This window comes from Brachycentrus maculatus, unplaced genomic scaffold, assembly GCF_059751285.1.
Source record: "Brachycentrus maculatus isolate JH-2025_06_01 unplaced genomic scaffold, ASM5975128v1 h1tg000320l, whole genome shotgun sequence".
NCBI lineage: Eukaryota > Metazoa > Arthropoda > Insecta > Trichoptera > Brachycentridae > Brachycentrus > Brachycentrus maculatus.
Window position 1 is genome coordinate 386,773 of NW_028281069.1, and position 15,173 is coordinate 401,945.

The following is a 15,173-nucleotide window of genomic DNA, read 5'->3' on the forward strand; positions in this document are numbered from 1 at the left end:
ATATTAGTGGCGTAGTTGGGTAGATGCTCGACTGCGAAACTGGCATAGCGGGTTCGATTTCTACCGATCGTAAAATTAATTCCAGAAAAATTTATTTTCAAGTAGTCTTGGGTTTTGTGATGTGTTTTTAACATTTACCTTCCCTTTCCTTACTATCCTATTTCCAGACAAGCCTCTAAAAGTAGAAGTTTTGCAGGTTATTTCATTTAAAAAAGTTTTTATCACATTCTTCAGTTACTGTTAGTTTAAAATATATTATATAGTCATTGCCGAATTATCAAACACTTTATCAAACGCTGCTGTGTTTGATAATGTCCTTAGACGAAACGCGTCAAGTATTAACATATACATAAATAAATATAGAATTCAATCCAATAAACCTTGTTTTATTTAGGATATATTACCCAACAATTCAATATAGAATTCTACCAACTGTCTGCAGTTACAATAAATTATATTTACTTACTTCAGACCCTAAAGGAAAACTTAAAGCAAATTATATATTTGTTTAAACAAATTCATGCGAGCTTTGGTTATCGAAGGTTCTGGCACCCTCGCCTTGGGCGCTAGAAGCCATAAGTGGTAACACCCTTGTATAAATGGTTGCTGATTTAAATGTCGGTTTTGTAAATCTCCCAGGGATGAAGAGACCCCCACCTTCGGGGATGAACTTACATGTTTCCTCCATTACTGAAGGCTTTGTTCCAAATTGTGAATAAATTAATATAAAAGTGGGGAATGTTCCCGTTTTGTACGGTCGAAGTTTGAGGCTAAGTGCGGCATTAGAATTCGGAATAGGAAAAATAACTTTTAAACGGAAATTGTGGGAAGCGTTAAATTTTAATTTTTCCCCAGCGCTTCTGCGACTGTTGGGAAATATAGTTTGTACATAAACACGTGTTTATATCATAAACTTTTATGTGCCGATCTATTGAGACTTTTTAAAATCTAAGTATTTTCCAATACTTGTTTTTTTCTGTTTGATGGAAAGAAAAGAAGGTTATTCTATATTTTTTTATAAGTTTCCACTCATTTACGAGTGATTTTAGTTTTTACCAATAAAATGTATTGTAATAATAAAAAAAAATATGTGAAAAAAGAGTGAGAAAGGAAGAAACAATTGTAATATTTGTTTATTCTGGAACTGTTTAATTGGCTTTATTTTTATTATAGTAACTATTTTTGTTAATGTAATGTAATGTTAATTATTATTAATGTAACTTTGTTTTATTATATACTTTCTTTAATGTAAAGCTGTACAATTCCCGAACAAATAAAAAATATATAAACATATAAAAAAAAAAAATTACATGAAATTGGTTCCATCTAGATTAATAATAAAGTTTGGTAATTAAAAAAATAATAATAATCATAACTAACTGAAATTATGTTTAGTATAATATATAATGTTTGATCTATAATAATAAAATTATATAAGAATGTTAAAAATAGAGAGAGAACGAGAGATATTTAATTTCTAAACAAATAATCAAATGCCTTTTATAAGTGTTAATTGAAAAAAAAAAAGCAAAAAAAAAAACAGATTGGTGTGGCGTTCTATTCTGTTTTTTTTTGTCAAACAACATATGTGTCGCCTACTTTCAAAATCCGCCAGATCCAATTTTTTTAATATTTTATCGGAATGCCAATTGTGGGTTTTATTGTTAAAAGTATTTATAAATTTGAAAACCATACTGAATACTTAAAAACAGCGTTATATTTCAAATTCCGCTATTTTCATGAAACTTACCTTCTGACCCATATCGGCCAATCAGAGAGCGGAGATAGGTCAAAAATTAAGATGACGTCATTATCGGTTTGTGTCTCGTGTTTTCTTTTAGGTATTGAAAAAAAAGATAAACTCTCTATTACATAATATATTATCTAAAGATAGACAAATCTTTGAAACATTTATTTATTTATTTCAAAATATATTACATACATTAGTCATAATATATATATATATATATATATATATATATATATATATATATATATATATATATATATATATATATATATATATATATATATATATATATATATATATATATATATATATATATATATATATATATATATATATATATATAAATATATATAAATATATATATATATATATATATATATATATATATATATATATATATATATATATATATATATATATATATATATATATATATATATATATTTATAAAATTCCCAATGAGTAACATATATTTCTCATTTTGGGACATGGGATTAAGACTGGAACACAAATAATAAAGTAACAAAAAAGTTTTTTTTTAAATAACCAAAAGTAATACTAATACATGGAAAAATATAAAAACAATAAACAGGTATAATAAATAGGCACAAGAAGCATGTTTCAATGAAATAAATGAGAAAAAATAACCTACATGGACATTGCCCGGAGAATTTGAATTTTTTGTGAAATCGACTTACGTGTATCTGGCAGATTTTTAAAGTAGGCGACACATATAAACATTATCACACATTGTACATTATCCTGATATATGTAGTAACCTTTGTACATATTATGCTAGCAATCAAGGATTTATGTATGTTGATACTCATAATTGGTACCGCTTTCCGTCAAATCACTAATTGCCTTCTCATTACTGCCAATCTGTGCGTTATCTAGTTCCCAAACACAGCGGTTGGCATTCTAGATTAAGCTTAAAACACACTTTACAGCATAGGTGGCCAACCTTTTCAGCAGCCGGGCCAGATTTAAGAAATTACATTTTACACCGGGCCGTAAAACAAAATTTCTTCTATTATTCAATTAATTTTTTTTATTCATTCATTTAATGTTTTAACATTTTTATTTATATCATAATACATTTGAATCATTTATACATATGGAGAACTTTTATATTTCGATTCGCTGTGCCTCTCCTGAGACTGTGCTCTTGTTCTTGGAGAGGGACTTACACTTGTGGTTTAATGTTATATAATAAAAGATATAATAATTTTTTTTGTAAATTTTTTCAAGATTTAAATGTATGGAGCTTTAATTTTTTTCTTAAGTATTTTTATATCATCTATTTTTTAAATTTCTTTAGGGAGTTTATTCAAATGTTTGATAACCAAGTATTTGAAGTGTTGCTGAAATTGCTTGGTGTTGCATTTTGGAGTAGAAAAATCGTTTGAGAATCTTGATGATAATTTTTTTGTTAAATTCAAATATGTACTTGTCACCCTTTAGTATTTGAAAAATTGCGTTTTTTTTATAAATGGATTCTATATTTGGGACTTGAAATTTTTTAAATAATGATTTTGTTGGATATATATATATATATATATATATATATATATATATATATATATATATATATATATATATATATATATATATATATATATATATATATATATATATATATATATATATATATATATATTTATTGAATAAGAGTAAGGCAATACTACAAATAATCACAAAACTTCTCAGTTCTTCTGCTACTCTTCTCTTCTTTGGTCCAACGTCTTTACTATTCGACGCCATTATATGGGTCTTGAAGTTGGCATGATAGTGAAATACTTCCATATATGGGATATGATACGAACTACGCGCGGTGAAATGTTCTTTTGGTGGTTATATGTACACTATAATATGTAAAATACTCCATGGGCCGCAAGTAAACACCCGGTGGGCCGCATGCGGCCTGCGGGTCGCGGGTTGGCTACCCTTGCTTTACAGAATGATAACCAAATCACTAAGCATCCTAGAATGGATCATTCCCATGGAGTGTTATTATTGGTAAATTAATTCATTTGAAAAATCACATGACTATCGGTAATATTATTATTGATTTCTGTAGAGAAGTAAGGGGAGAAATTAGGGTTAAACTTTAAATATAAAAAAAAAACAAAAACGGACACCGCTATACGTCATAAAATTTTACGTCATCGGGTGTGCTATGGGGCGTATTCTTTTATGTATCTCCTTCATAGAGCTATACTAGTAGTAATGTGGACCACTTTTATGTGGTATTACACAAAGTGAACGATGAATGATAAGGAGAATGTTATATTACCATACCACAAGTAAACAATGCTTTTAACATACAAAATAAAGTCTCTAAATTATTTACATAGATTCAGATTTACTATTAGTATCTAGTGTTTAAAACAAAAAAATGCCATCTTTAGGAAGAAATTTAGTGCTTAATTCTAAATTGTACATCGTAGTAGGTGTTTAATGATAGGAATAAATATAAACACTGTCTAATGAATTGTGTGCTTGATTCCAAAACACGGTAACGTAAAAAAGTGCGAAAAAGTTTCTTTATCTTTATTTTATTATTTTAAGTTTGTCGTTTTAACAATATTTGCATGGAAAAGTAAATAATGAATCACGTTTTATTTTTAAAATGAAAAAAAAAATTTTTTTGTGCTTATTGCGTGGTAATCAATCATTTAAAATTTTGACATTAAAAGTAATCATTTGTTAAAATCTATTATGACACGTGTTTCGATTGTTTTATAATGATAATGAGCGTCGAAACACGTGTCATAATAAAATGTACATAATACAATTATACGTAATAAATTTTGGTGTGAAATTTAATTCGGCAGCCAAATACATAAAAAAATAAAATCTGATAAAACATTGAATTATAATATGCTTTTGTAAAATACATCACCATTATTGTCTGTGTTCCCATTAAACAAAGTCTCACTCTTTAATACCCCCCACCACTCTAGTTATTTCTACCTACCTCTACATATACTTGAATATTTTTTTAGCTCGTCAGTTTTTGTAATTACCTTTTAATGAAAACATCTGTAGTTTTTGAAACTAGTTGTGTAATGAAATAAAACTCAATATGTGGTATTGAGCAAATGATTTAAATTTTTAAAATAATCAACGCGTCATTCACAAAGTTAATGCCAAATCAATAATAATTAGTAACTATTTTTATTTAATTTACTATCCATCATTCTATAAATATGATCCAATTTTGAAACGTTGTACAAGAATCACTAGAATTTTCACCAGTAACATCTTTTGGTAAGATAAAGAAGCTCTTTTATTGAGCAGCAACTCTTTTATTTATATGTGAGGTCCGAATCCTGGATTCTCACATACATGAGAAACGCTAGAAAATATCCTTTTCATTTTATATTTTAGCTTATAATTTGACCAGATAATTTATTTACAACATTTTGAGTGAGTCCAAATACTAATATTATTTGTAATTATGGTTACGATGTTTTGATAGTTATCTCAAGAGATAAAATGGCGGTGTATTCGTATTTATACACTCCACGTTGTTGTATATGACCATTAAGATAATGGAAGTTGGGTGAAAAGATTAGATGCTGCGAGGAAAAGGCTTTTAAATCGGAAACATGCGAAACTGAACACTTAAGTGATTTTTCCTTTGTATTAGTTTTACAGGTTAAAGTACAAGACAAAAGCTTATTGTATTTCTTTGAAAATGATTTTCTCATGCATATATAGCCGGGCGTAAATTAGGGTAAGTGGTTCATTTTCATCTTGGTTTGGTATCTCGAAAGGTGATAAACGGGGATGTGTAATGTCGCTGTTTGATTAATATTTTATATAAACTGCATGAAAAATCAGGTTTTCAGGCATTTTCCGGTATTTGAAATAATCCAGGTTCGAATCTTGCAGATAAATAAAAGGGTTTCTGCTAAATAAAAGCTTTCTTAATCTAATCAAAGATGGCTGTTGTGAACTCGTATGTACTGTGTTACGAGATTGATCAATATATCTAGAAAATAAGTTGTTATTTGCTTGGAAATTTGAGTAGTGTAGTTGCTAATGATGGGTAGAATTGGTGAATGTTGCACGTGTGTAAAATGATCACTTAACTATCCTATGACAGGTCATAAGCGCTGTCAGTACCCAGACTTCCATATTCTTTTTCGTCCATATCAAGATGTCAAAATAACTCCTAAATGGAGATGATCCAGATTTGTGAACAAGTATTTAGACACATTCAACACGTTTTTTTCCAATTTCGGACACTGTACCCAATAATTGTAAAATTCCTTTTGGAAAACCAAATCTTAAATAAATATCGTGATAATAATAATTTCCTTCCTCTCATCCCTCTACAGTCTGTTCAAAGTTATTTTACCTCTAGTTTTCTTATATTTTTTAAAATTATTTAAACTGCCAAATAAATAAAAAAAATTAAAGGTAAAATAACTGTGAATAGACTATCCAATTTAACTAACTAACTAACTAACTAACCATCACGCCGCTTCCCCGCAGGGGTAGGCAGAGAGAATCGAACGCCACACCACTCTGTCTTTCCAAACATTCTTTGCCTCTTCTACATTCATGCATCTCCTCATACATACCCGACGATTATTACGACTCCTGACCCGGCCGCTTTCAAGTATTTGACATACCTGATTGTGCCAAGTTTTCCTCGGTCGTCATCTGCTTCTTTTTCCAACTACATTCGCTCCATAAATTTGTTTAACCGTTCTTTCTTCACTCATTTGCTCCACATGTCCAAACCATCTCAACACACCTTTCTTAATTTTATCGATAATGCTTATCTCAGCCTTACATTCTTTCCTTATTTCATCATTCGAACATCTATCAAACATCGTTTTGCCACACATTCGTCTGAGGGATCGCATTTCGACTGCATTCAGTCTGCTTTCATCCTTCTTTTGCCAACTCCACGCTTCGCTTCCATACATAAGGGTTGGAACCAGAACTCCATTGTGTACTGCCAGTTTAGCTTCCGCTGATAGATTTTTATTTGCTAAAACTGATTTTAGTGCACCATTCACTCTGTTCCCAGCATTCACTCTCCTTTCTATACAATTTATTTATATTAAATTACAAATGTGTAATTTACTAACTGGAATGGTAACTGTTTTCATGGCCTGTTTTGTATTTCTCGTTATATATTAATACTTTTCTGTAAAATTACCAAACAAAATAAATTAAAATAAAAATAATGAAAAGGTAAACTCCACTTTGGTTCATTGTTGGGTGTCTGGTTCAAAGTTAGGTTTAGCAACGCTACAGTATGAGTATATTAAACAAAGGAGCTTTGAAATAGTTAATTACTTTGTTATAACAATTCTGTTTAACTAAGTAAAACATAACTTCGTCTTAAATAATCAAGCCTAATCATCCCCATAAACCCGAATGGGATATCTCACAATTAAGCTCTACTTGTTTCGTGATATAAAGCCTAAAAGCCGTATTACGAAGCACATTCCATGTAGTCATAGTTTTGAAGGAATTTTTAAGAGGGGAGATTATCCGAAAATTGTTCGATATTTTTATCATTTTAATAATATAAAATAATAATAAAACCCTTATCCGCACCCCAATGGTGCATGGGGCACTGTTTCATATGAACACAGTGTTATCTTGATAGTTTACACATGAAGGAAAGGTGATCAGTCCAGGGTAATGTTGAATAAATATTACAGTGAAAAAATCACTTATATTTATTTGACCCCCTGGGAATCGAATTACTAATATGTAATAAATTAAACCCTGAAGAGGGCAACAGGTTGTTGCCGAAACTAGTTGATTAATAAAAATGTGAGTGGATCAGAACACAAAGTATTTTTATTTCTCGAAATAATATATCAATATGATCCACAAAGTTAATGCTTTCAATATTCCAAACAAAATAGTGCTATTAACTAAATAAAACTTAAATGGAAATGAATAATCCAATGTCCTATTCATTTTATAATATTTATATTGTTTAAGCAATTATTAGAGATTTAGTGAAAAGTTTCGTTCCTTGAAAAAGCTTTTTTGGAAGTTGTCTCTTGATAAGCTTTTCACGTCTTCTTCTTCCTGTGAAGTGGATTCCAAAAGTTTATTTCGTTCGTCGGTGATTATTTAGGAACCCGAGTGATTGATTGGCTATCGAGCTCAGCTGAGTTTCCTCTGCCTGAATACGTATTCGGGATTTATCTAGCCGATATACATCTACCCAACTGACTTGGGGTCTGTAAGTGATGAAACTCGGATATGTCGAAAGTGTATAGAAAAGAAATATCTTTGGTAATACAGTAATATTGTGGTAATATCTGAAATTTAAAATTTACTCTGGAAATATTTCATTTTCTTTCAATCTACTGTAACATGTTTTCGATGCGTTCAGCATCATTATACGTATGAAACAACATATCGCTTACTCCTTTTAAGAACGTCATAAATCAAAAATCGGCAATTTTCAGTTGTGCATGTTTTCGGAATGCCCAGAAAATGTACTATATCCCAGCAAAAGCGGCATATTTTTAATATAATATTTACCCGCTACAGTGCAGAAAGTGTTGTTTTTGCATTTTGAAGAAAATGTGTTGTTTAATTCTTTTTTTAAATAAACTAAATATTTTTCAAATGGAGAAAAAACCTTCAGATTTTACCTAAAAAGATCTGTTGCACAGTAAAAAGTTCAATAAGTGGCTTGATATTTATTTTTAATACATTGTATTATATTTTTAAACTTTAAAAACGTTCTCCTCAAAAATCAAGTTTTATATTTATGACGTTCTTGAAAGGAGTGAGCGATATGGTGAATGGTCTGTAAATAATGAAATTCGGAAATATTGAAAGTGTATCAAAAATGTAAATTGATAAAAATATATAAATGTTTAATAAAAAACATTTATTTATTTTTTTATCAATTTAATTGATTAAATTCACTTTGGGGTAATATCTATTAATTTTCAATATTTGTTTGTTTTGCTACCACTTTCTTGAAATCTATTGTGACTATCACTTTTTGTAAGGATCATTTTTTTGTTAAAAACTATTGTGACACATTTTTCGACGCATCCATACATAGATGGATACGGAATCAATGTGATAATTGGAAAAAAAAATAAGTTATGGGAATATGACAATATATTGGTTTTATAATTAGAAATAAATACCTGACTTAAGTGTAGTTCTGAGCACTAGAATCTAGAGGGTCCAAATAAATATCAGTGATTTTTCATCCCCCTTCAAATTGCTAAACATTACACAATGGGGGCGTATATATATATATATATATATATATATATATATATATATATATATATATATATATATATATATATATATATATATATATACATATTGATAATGTTTGTGTTTACGCTTTGTAAAATAAATCCGAAAATATATTAAAGATAAATAAAATGAATGAAAATGTGTATAGAGGAAGCTCCATATTACGCTTGACTAAGAAGGAAGCAGAGTGATTGATCGCCGAATATATAGTGATAATTTGATTTTCTAAGAAAAGCTTTTATTTAGCAGAGATTCTTTTTATTTTATATAATTAAAATAATTTAATATATTTTATTTAATTGAATAAAAAAGGTGTCTGTTTAATTAAAACTTTTCTTAATCCAACAAAAACGGCTGTTGTAAACTTATATGCACTGTGTCATGAGATTGATTCTAAGATGTGGCAATGAATACGGGCCATTGGTTCATATTTTTAGTACACCAATTAATGTCTTTATGTCAAATTTTATAGAGCACTTTTTGGATCTCTTGCTATAAACTGTGTGGTGATTATTAGCTTCCCTAATTTGTACCATTAAAAAAATTCACTTAGTTTAGTACCATTTTTTAACTTTTACATATTTTTTCATTATTTTAATTTTAATTTTATTTTATATCATTTATTGTTATTTTCTCTTTGATCTTTCTTAATTTCTAATTTCCATGCTACTTTTTGGTAAAGGCAGTAATACCGTAAATAAATTAATAAATAAATATCAAAAATTGTTGATTACCTTTAATATAAAATCATAAAATAAAGAGTAAATGCCAATTCTAGATAAACAAGTCTTTAAAGTAATTTTCATATACGTTATTAATTTCAGTAGGGGTAATAACACGTAAATATACCAAGCGTAAGAAATTAATGATTCTAATTAAAGCCATAATAAACACAGAGTATCGTAATAAATACTAAATGCGTAAGAAAACCAAAGCACGTACAAAATGTATGCGGGCTCGTGGTTAAAAGCTAAAATAGAGAGCGCTAAATTTCTGAATCAATTATCAAAATAATTCACGGCAAAAACGTCAAACACTTTATAACCATGGCCTTTATTTAAATGGGTCCAAATTTTCGCTTAAATTGGGAGATTTTATTAGTGCGTCACCATAGATTGACATATACCCGTATAACGGAATATTTTATATACAACATGCTTAAAGTTTAAAAAATCATCGGTATTTAAAGGTGAAGTTTGAATTATTTAAATATTCAAGACCTTTTTAATTCAGAATTGAAGGCAGATTTAATTTTCTGCATAAAACCATTTTTTTAAAATCGCCCACGCTCGTAACGTTTTAAAATTTGTTAATTCTTATGGCGTGACGTAAAAAAAGGTTCTCATTTTTCAAACAGATAGTTAAAACATTACATATTTCTTAAAAATACTGATTTGTATAAAAAAATACGCTACGTTTACTGAAAAAAAAATTTATCCCCGATTCTACAAAATAATTCAATGGTGACTAGTGTGATCATTGGTATCATAAAAAATAATTTTGTTTATTTAAAAAAATTAAAATGTTATCTCCGATTTAACGAAATACTCTAAACATTATGAACATTTGTATCATAAAATACTCTTTATTTATTATATAAATTCAAAATGTTATCCTGAATTTTAAAAAATACTCGAATTATGACTATTCTGGTTATTTATATCGTAAAAGGCGCTTTATTTATTTAAAACGTTTAAAATGTTATCCTTTATTTTAGGAAATACTTTAATTTGTATAATAAAAAGTGTATACTTTATTGAAAGCATTCAAAATAGTATCCCAGATTTTACAAAATACTCGGATCGTGATCATAATTATACTAAAAAGTGCAATATTTATTTGAAACATACAAAATGTCTATTGTAACCGCAGACAGTTGGTAGAATTCCATATTGCATTGTTGGGTAATATGTAATCCAACACGGTTAATGGATTGAATTCTACTTCATTTACATATCATTAAAGTATGTAAATAAAGAAGAATTCATTTTATTTTTTGACATCTCATCAAAGATGAAGAAGAATATGGAAGTCTGGGCATTTACGGGGCTGACGACCGTCATAGGCTGGTTTAAGTGATCACTTTACACACGTGTAACATTCACCAATTCCACCCAATATTCACAACCACACAACTCAAATTCTTGGAAGTTCTATATATATGAACCAATTTAGAAACCTTGTTCTTGAATCACTAGAACTTCACTAGAGGCATCTATTGGTGAGATGTAAAGAAGCTTTTTATTAAGCAGAAACTCTTATATTAGTATGCGAGGTCCGAATCCTGGATTATAATCACACACATGAGAAACGCCAGAAAACACCATTTTCATTTTAATTATTTAAGCTAATAAATTGACCAGATAATTTATTTACAACATTTTGAGTGTGTCCAAATACTTGTTCACAAAATATGGATTATCTCCAATTACAGGATAAATTACAATAACAATTAATTAAATAAATAATATGAAAATAACTCCTGTAATTGGAGATAATCCAGATTTTGTGAACAAGTATTTGGACACACTCAAAATGTTGTACAGAAGAATTCAATCCATTAACCGCGATAAATTTTGGATATATTACTTAACAATACAAAATGTTACCCATCTCCGATTTTTTGAAATACTCTAATTGTATTCTCAATATTACTCTAATTTTGACCATCTCACGAAATAAAATCATTAAAATGCGCTATATGTATTGAATACATTCAAAATATATTCCCTGATTTTTAAAACTACCCTTTAGTGTGACCATTGTGATCAAAAGTGCAGTTTATACATTTAATACGTTCAAAATAAGATCATCGATTTTACAAAATACTCTAATAGTGACCAATATGATCGTTGGCATCATAAAAAAATGCGCTTTGAACATTTAAAACATTCCAATAATTGCCTCTCAATTCAGAAAATACCCTGATTGTAACCATGAAATTCCACTTAAACATTTAAAGTTTTGAAAGATGTTCTGCTGAAAATTGAGACTTTCAGTTTCCAGGAAATAATGGCAGAGTGCGAGAGAAAGTTGTTAGCAGCCTTCGCAGCTATAATTTAATTAATTGTGGTAGTAAAAAGATTTGAAGGGACGCCAAATGATATTACTAAGTGGCCTTTAATTTAATTAGCCATTCGGAAGGGCTCGCCTTGTTCGAGGGTCTCGCATTACGGTGTCTCATTAACCTTCCCTTATTATAAAACGCCTGGGCTTTGCGTTAAATGTGGTGGAAAGAGATTAAGTAATGACCACCAATTGTTTCTTACTTGTTCTTTTCAATCGTCATGTATGAATAATTCTAGTATTCCAACACACATATCCCTCACTCCTTTCAAGAACGTCATAAATAAAAAAAACTTGATTTTTCAGGAGAACGTTTTCAAAATTTAAAAATATAAAACAATGTTTTAAATATGTATAAATATCAAGCCACTAATTGAAATTTTTACTGTGCATCAGATCTTTTTAGGTATTTTAATAACATTTTGTATATTAAATAAAAAAATAAGCAATACCTTTTCTTCAAAATGCAAAAACGACAATTTCTGCCCTGTAGCGAGTGCCATAATAAATATAATGCCAAAATATGCCCATTTTTGCTGGGATATAGTACATTTTCAAAGTATTCCGAAAACATGCACAACTGAAAATTGACGATTTTTTATTAATGATATTTTTGAAAGGAGTGAGCAATATATGTACTAACTAGCTTACCATCACGTCGCTTCCCCGCAGGGGTAATCAGAGAGAAAAGAACGCCACACCACTCAGTAATAGATATATCTGATCGTTCCAAGTTTTCTTTGGTCTTCCTATGCTTATTTTACCAACTACACTTGCCTCATAAATTTATTTTACCGTTCTTTCCTCACTCATACTTTCCACATGTCCAAACCATGTCAAGACACCTTTAAAAAATATAATCGATAACGTTCAATCTTAGTCTTGCATTCTTTCCTTTCGCCATTCGATTATCTATCATACATGGTTTTGCCACACGTTACTTTGAGGGATCGCATTTCGACTGCATTCAGTCTATTTTCTTCGTTCTTTTGCCAACTCTACGCTTCGCTTCCATACATAAGGGTTGAAAGTATATATATATATATATATATATATATATATATATATATATATATATATATATATATATATATATATATATATATATATATATATATATATATATATATATATATATATATATATATATATATATATATATATATATATAAATATATATATATGTATATATATATATATATATATATATATATATATATATATATATATATATATATATATAAATATATATATATATATATATATATATATATATATATATATATATATATATATATATATAAATATAAATATATATATATATATATATATATATATATATATATATATATATATATATATATATATATATATATATATATATATATATAAATATATATATATATATATATATACAACATTTTGATTGTGTCCAAATACTTGTTCATATATATATATATATATATATATATACATATATATATATATATATATATATATATATATATATATATATATATATATATATATATATATATATATATATATATATATATAAATGTGAATATGCCTACATATAAAATCGCAACCAAAACTTAATAAATTGAATTATTTGATTTAATCGTCAGTTTGCAGTAATTTTTCATATAAATTTCACAGTGTTTCATAATGATGTAAAATGCATCGAAACACGTGTCACAACTAGTTTTTAAGAATATGTGGTGTTTACCAAGTAAACTTCGACAGAAATAGTGCATCTTTAAAAAAAAAAAACATTATTTAAATGCAAATTTTAAATATCCATATAAAATTAATATCGTTAAAAAAGCCCTGTAAAGCACCACTGGCAGATTTCCATCATAACACGATTAAGTTGTCTTTCAAGTCTAGTAAAATATGGGCAATGAACAAAAAGGGCATACCCTGAAAGCTGAACCAGATGTTGACGAGGAAGGGATGCTCCAGCTGCGTGAGGAGTTCCACCTCCCTGAGCACGTTCCTCATCGCGTCCCTCTCGGCGCAGGCGGCCTTGTTCATGTACTTCATTGCGAACATCTGCTTGCTGTCCTTTTTTTGGACGATGCAGACCTAAGGACGAAAAATGGAAAAGAGATTAGTAAGAAAGGATTGAGCACCCTTTGTGCTGAAATAGAAAATAGGTAACTTCATTATATGTAGTGTATATACCACAGATTCCCAAACTTGTTTGAGTCGACGCCTGTTTTTCAAGGTCAAAATTTTTCATCGCCCACCCATTTCTCTATTCATTTACTAATCATCACGCCGCTTCTTCCCAAGGGTAGGCAGAGATAGTAGAACGCCGCACCAATCTGTATTTGCAAACATTCTTCGCCTCTTCCACATTCCTGCATCTCCTCATATATACCCCCCGATTGTTCCCACTCCTAACCTGACTACTTTCAAATATTTGAAAACATGATCATGCCAACTTTTTCCCAGTATTATTCTGCTTTTATAGACGTATTTACCTCATAAATTTGTTTCACCATTCTGTCATCATTCATTCGGTTCACATGTCCAAACCATCTAAACCAGGCCTGGCCAACCCAATTCGCACCCCGGGCCACATCGATGATCTAAACTTTTCCCAAGGGCCATATACAGACAGTAGAAAAAAAATTAATGAATTTCATAATAACCGTTTTTTTAAGTATTATAAATAATTTGAATGCAGAGGTAATCAAAAAGTACGATCAGAGTAATTGTGAAAAAAACATTACTGCGACCAGATGTGAGAAGAAAACACAAATTGAATCAACAAAAATATATTTTAACCGTAATATACATTTTGAAAATTTTAACAATTAAAATTATCAATAAGGGCACATAAATTGAACAATATTAACATTAAAAAAAAAAACAAATCCAATTTATCAATGACCACTCAGTGCGAGATTTGAGTTTCTTTTCGCTTATTTAATTTTTCTAAATCTCTTTCAATAGTTGAAGTTGCAAACCTTAATTGGTTTTTGATTTTTTTTAGATGCCCGCGGGCCGCGGGTTGGCCACCCTTGATCTAAACACACCGTTCTTAATTTTATCGGTAATGCCTATCTTA

The 15,173-nt window shown here is 28.9% G+C and overlaps 1 protein-coding gene across 1 annotated transcript in view; it reads right to left on the bottom strand.

Moving 5' to 3' along the window:
- The window catches only part of LOC148304432 (serine/threonine-protein kinase 32A), an 89,413-nt gene that overhangs the window by 57,290 nt on the left and 16,950 nt on the right, over window positions 1–15,173 (bottom strand). The window contains exon 3 of the mRNA XM_088268333.1: window positions 14,017–14,182. Coding sequence (XP_088124459.1) covers window positions 14,017–14,182 — 166 coding nt within the window. The remainder of the gene's footprint in view (window positions 1–14,016; window positions 14,183–15,173) is intronic.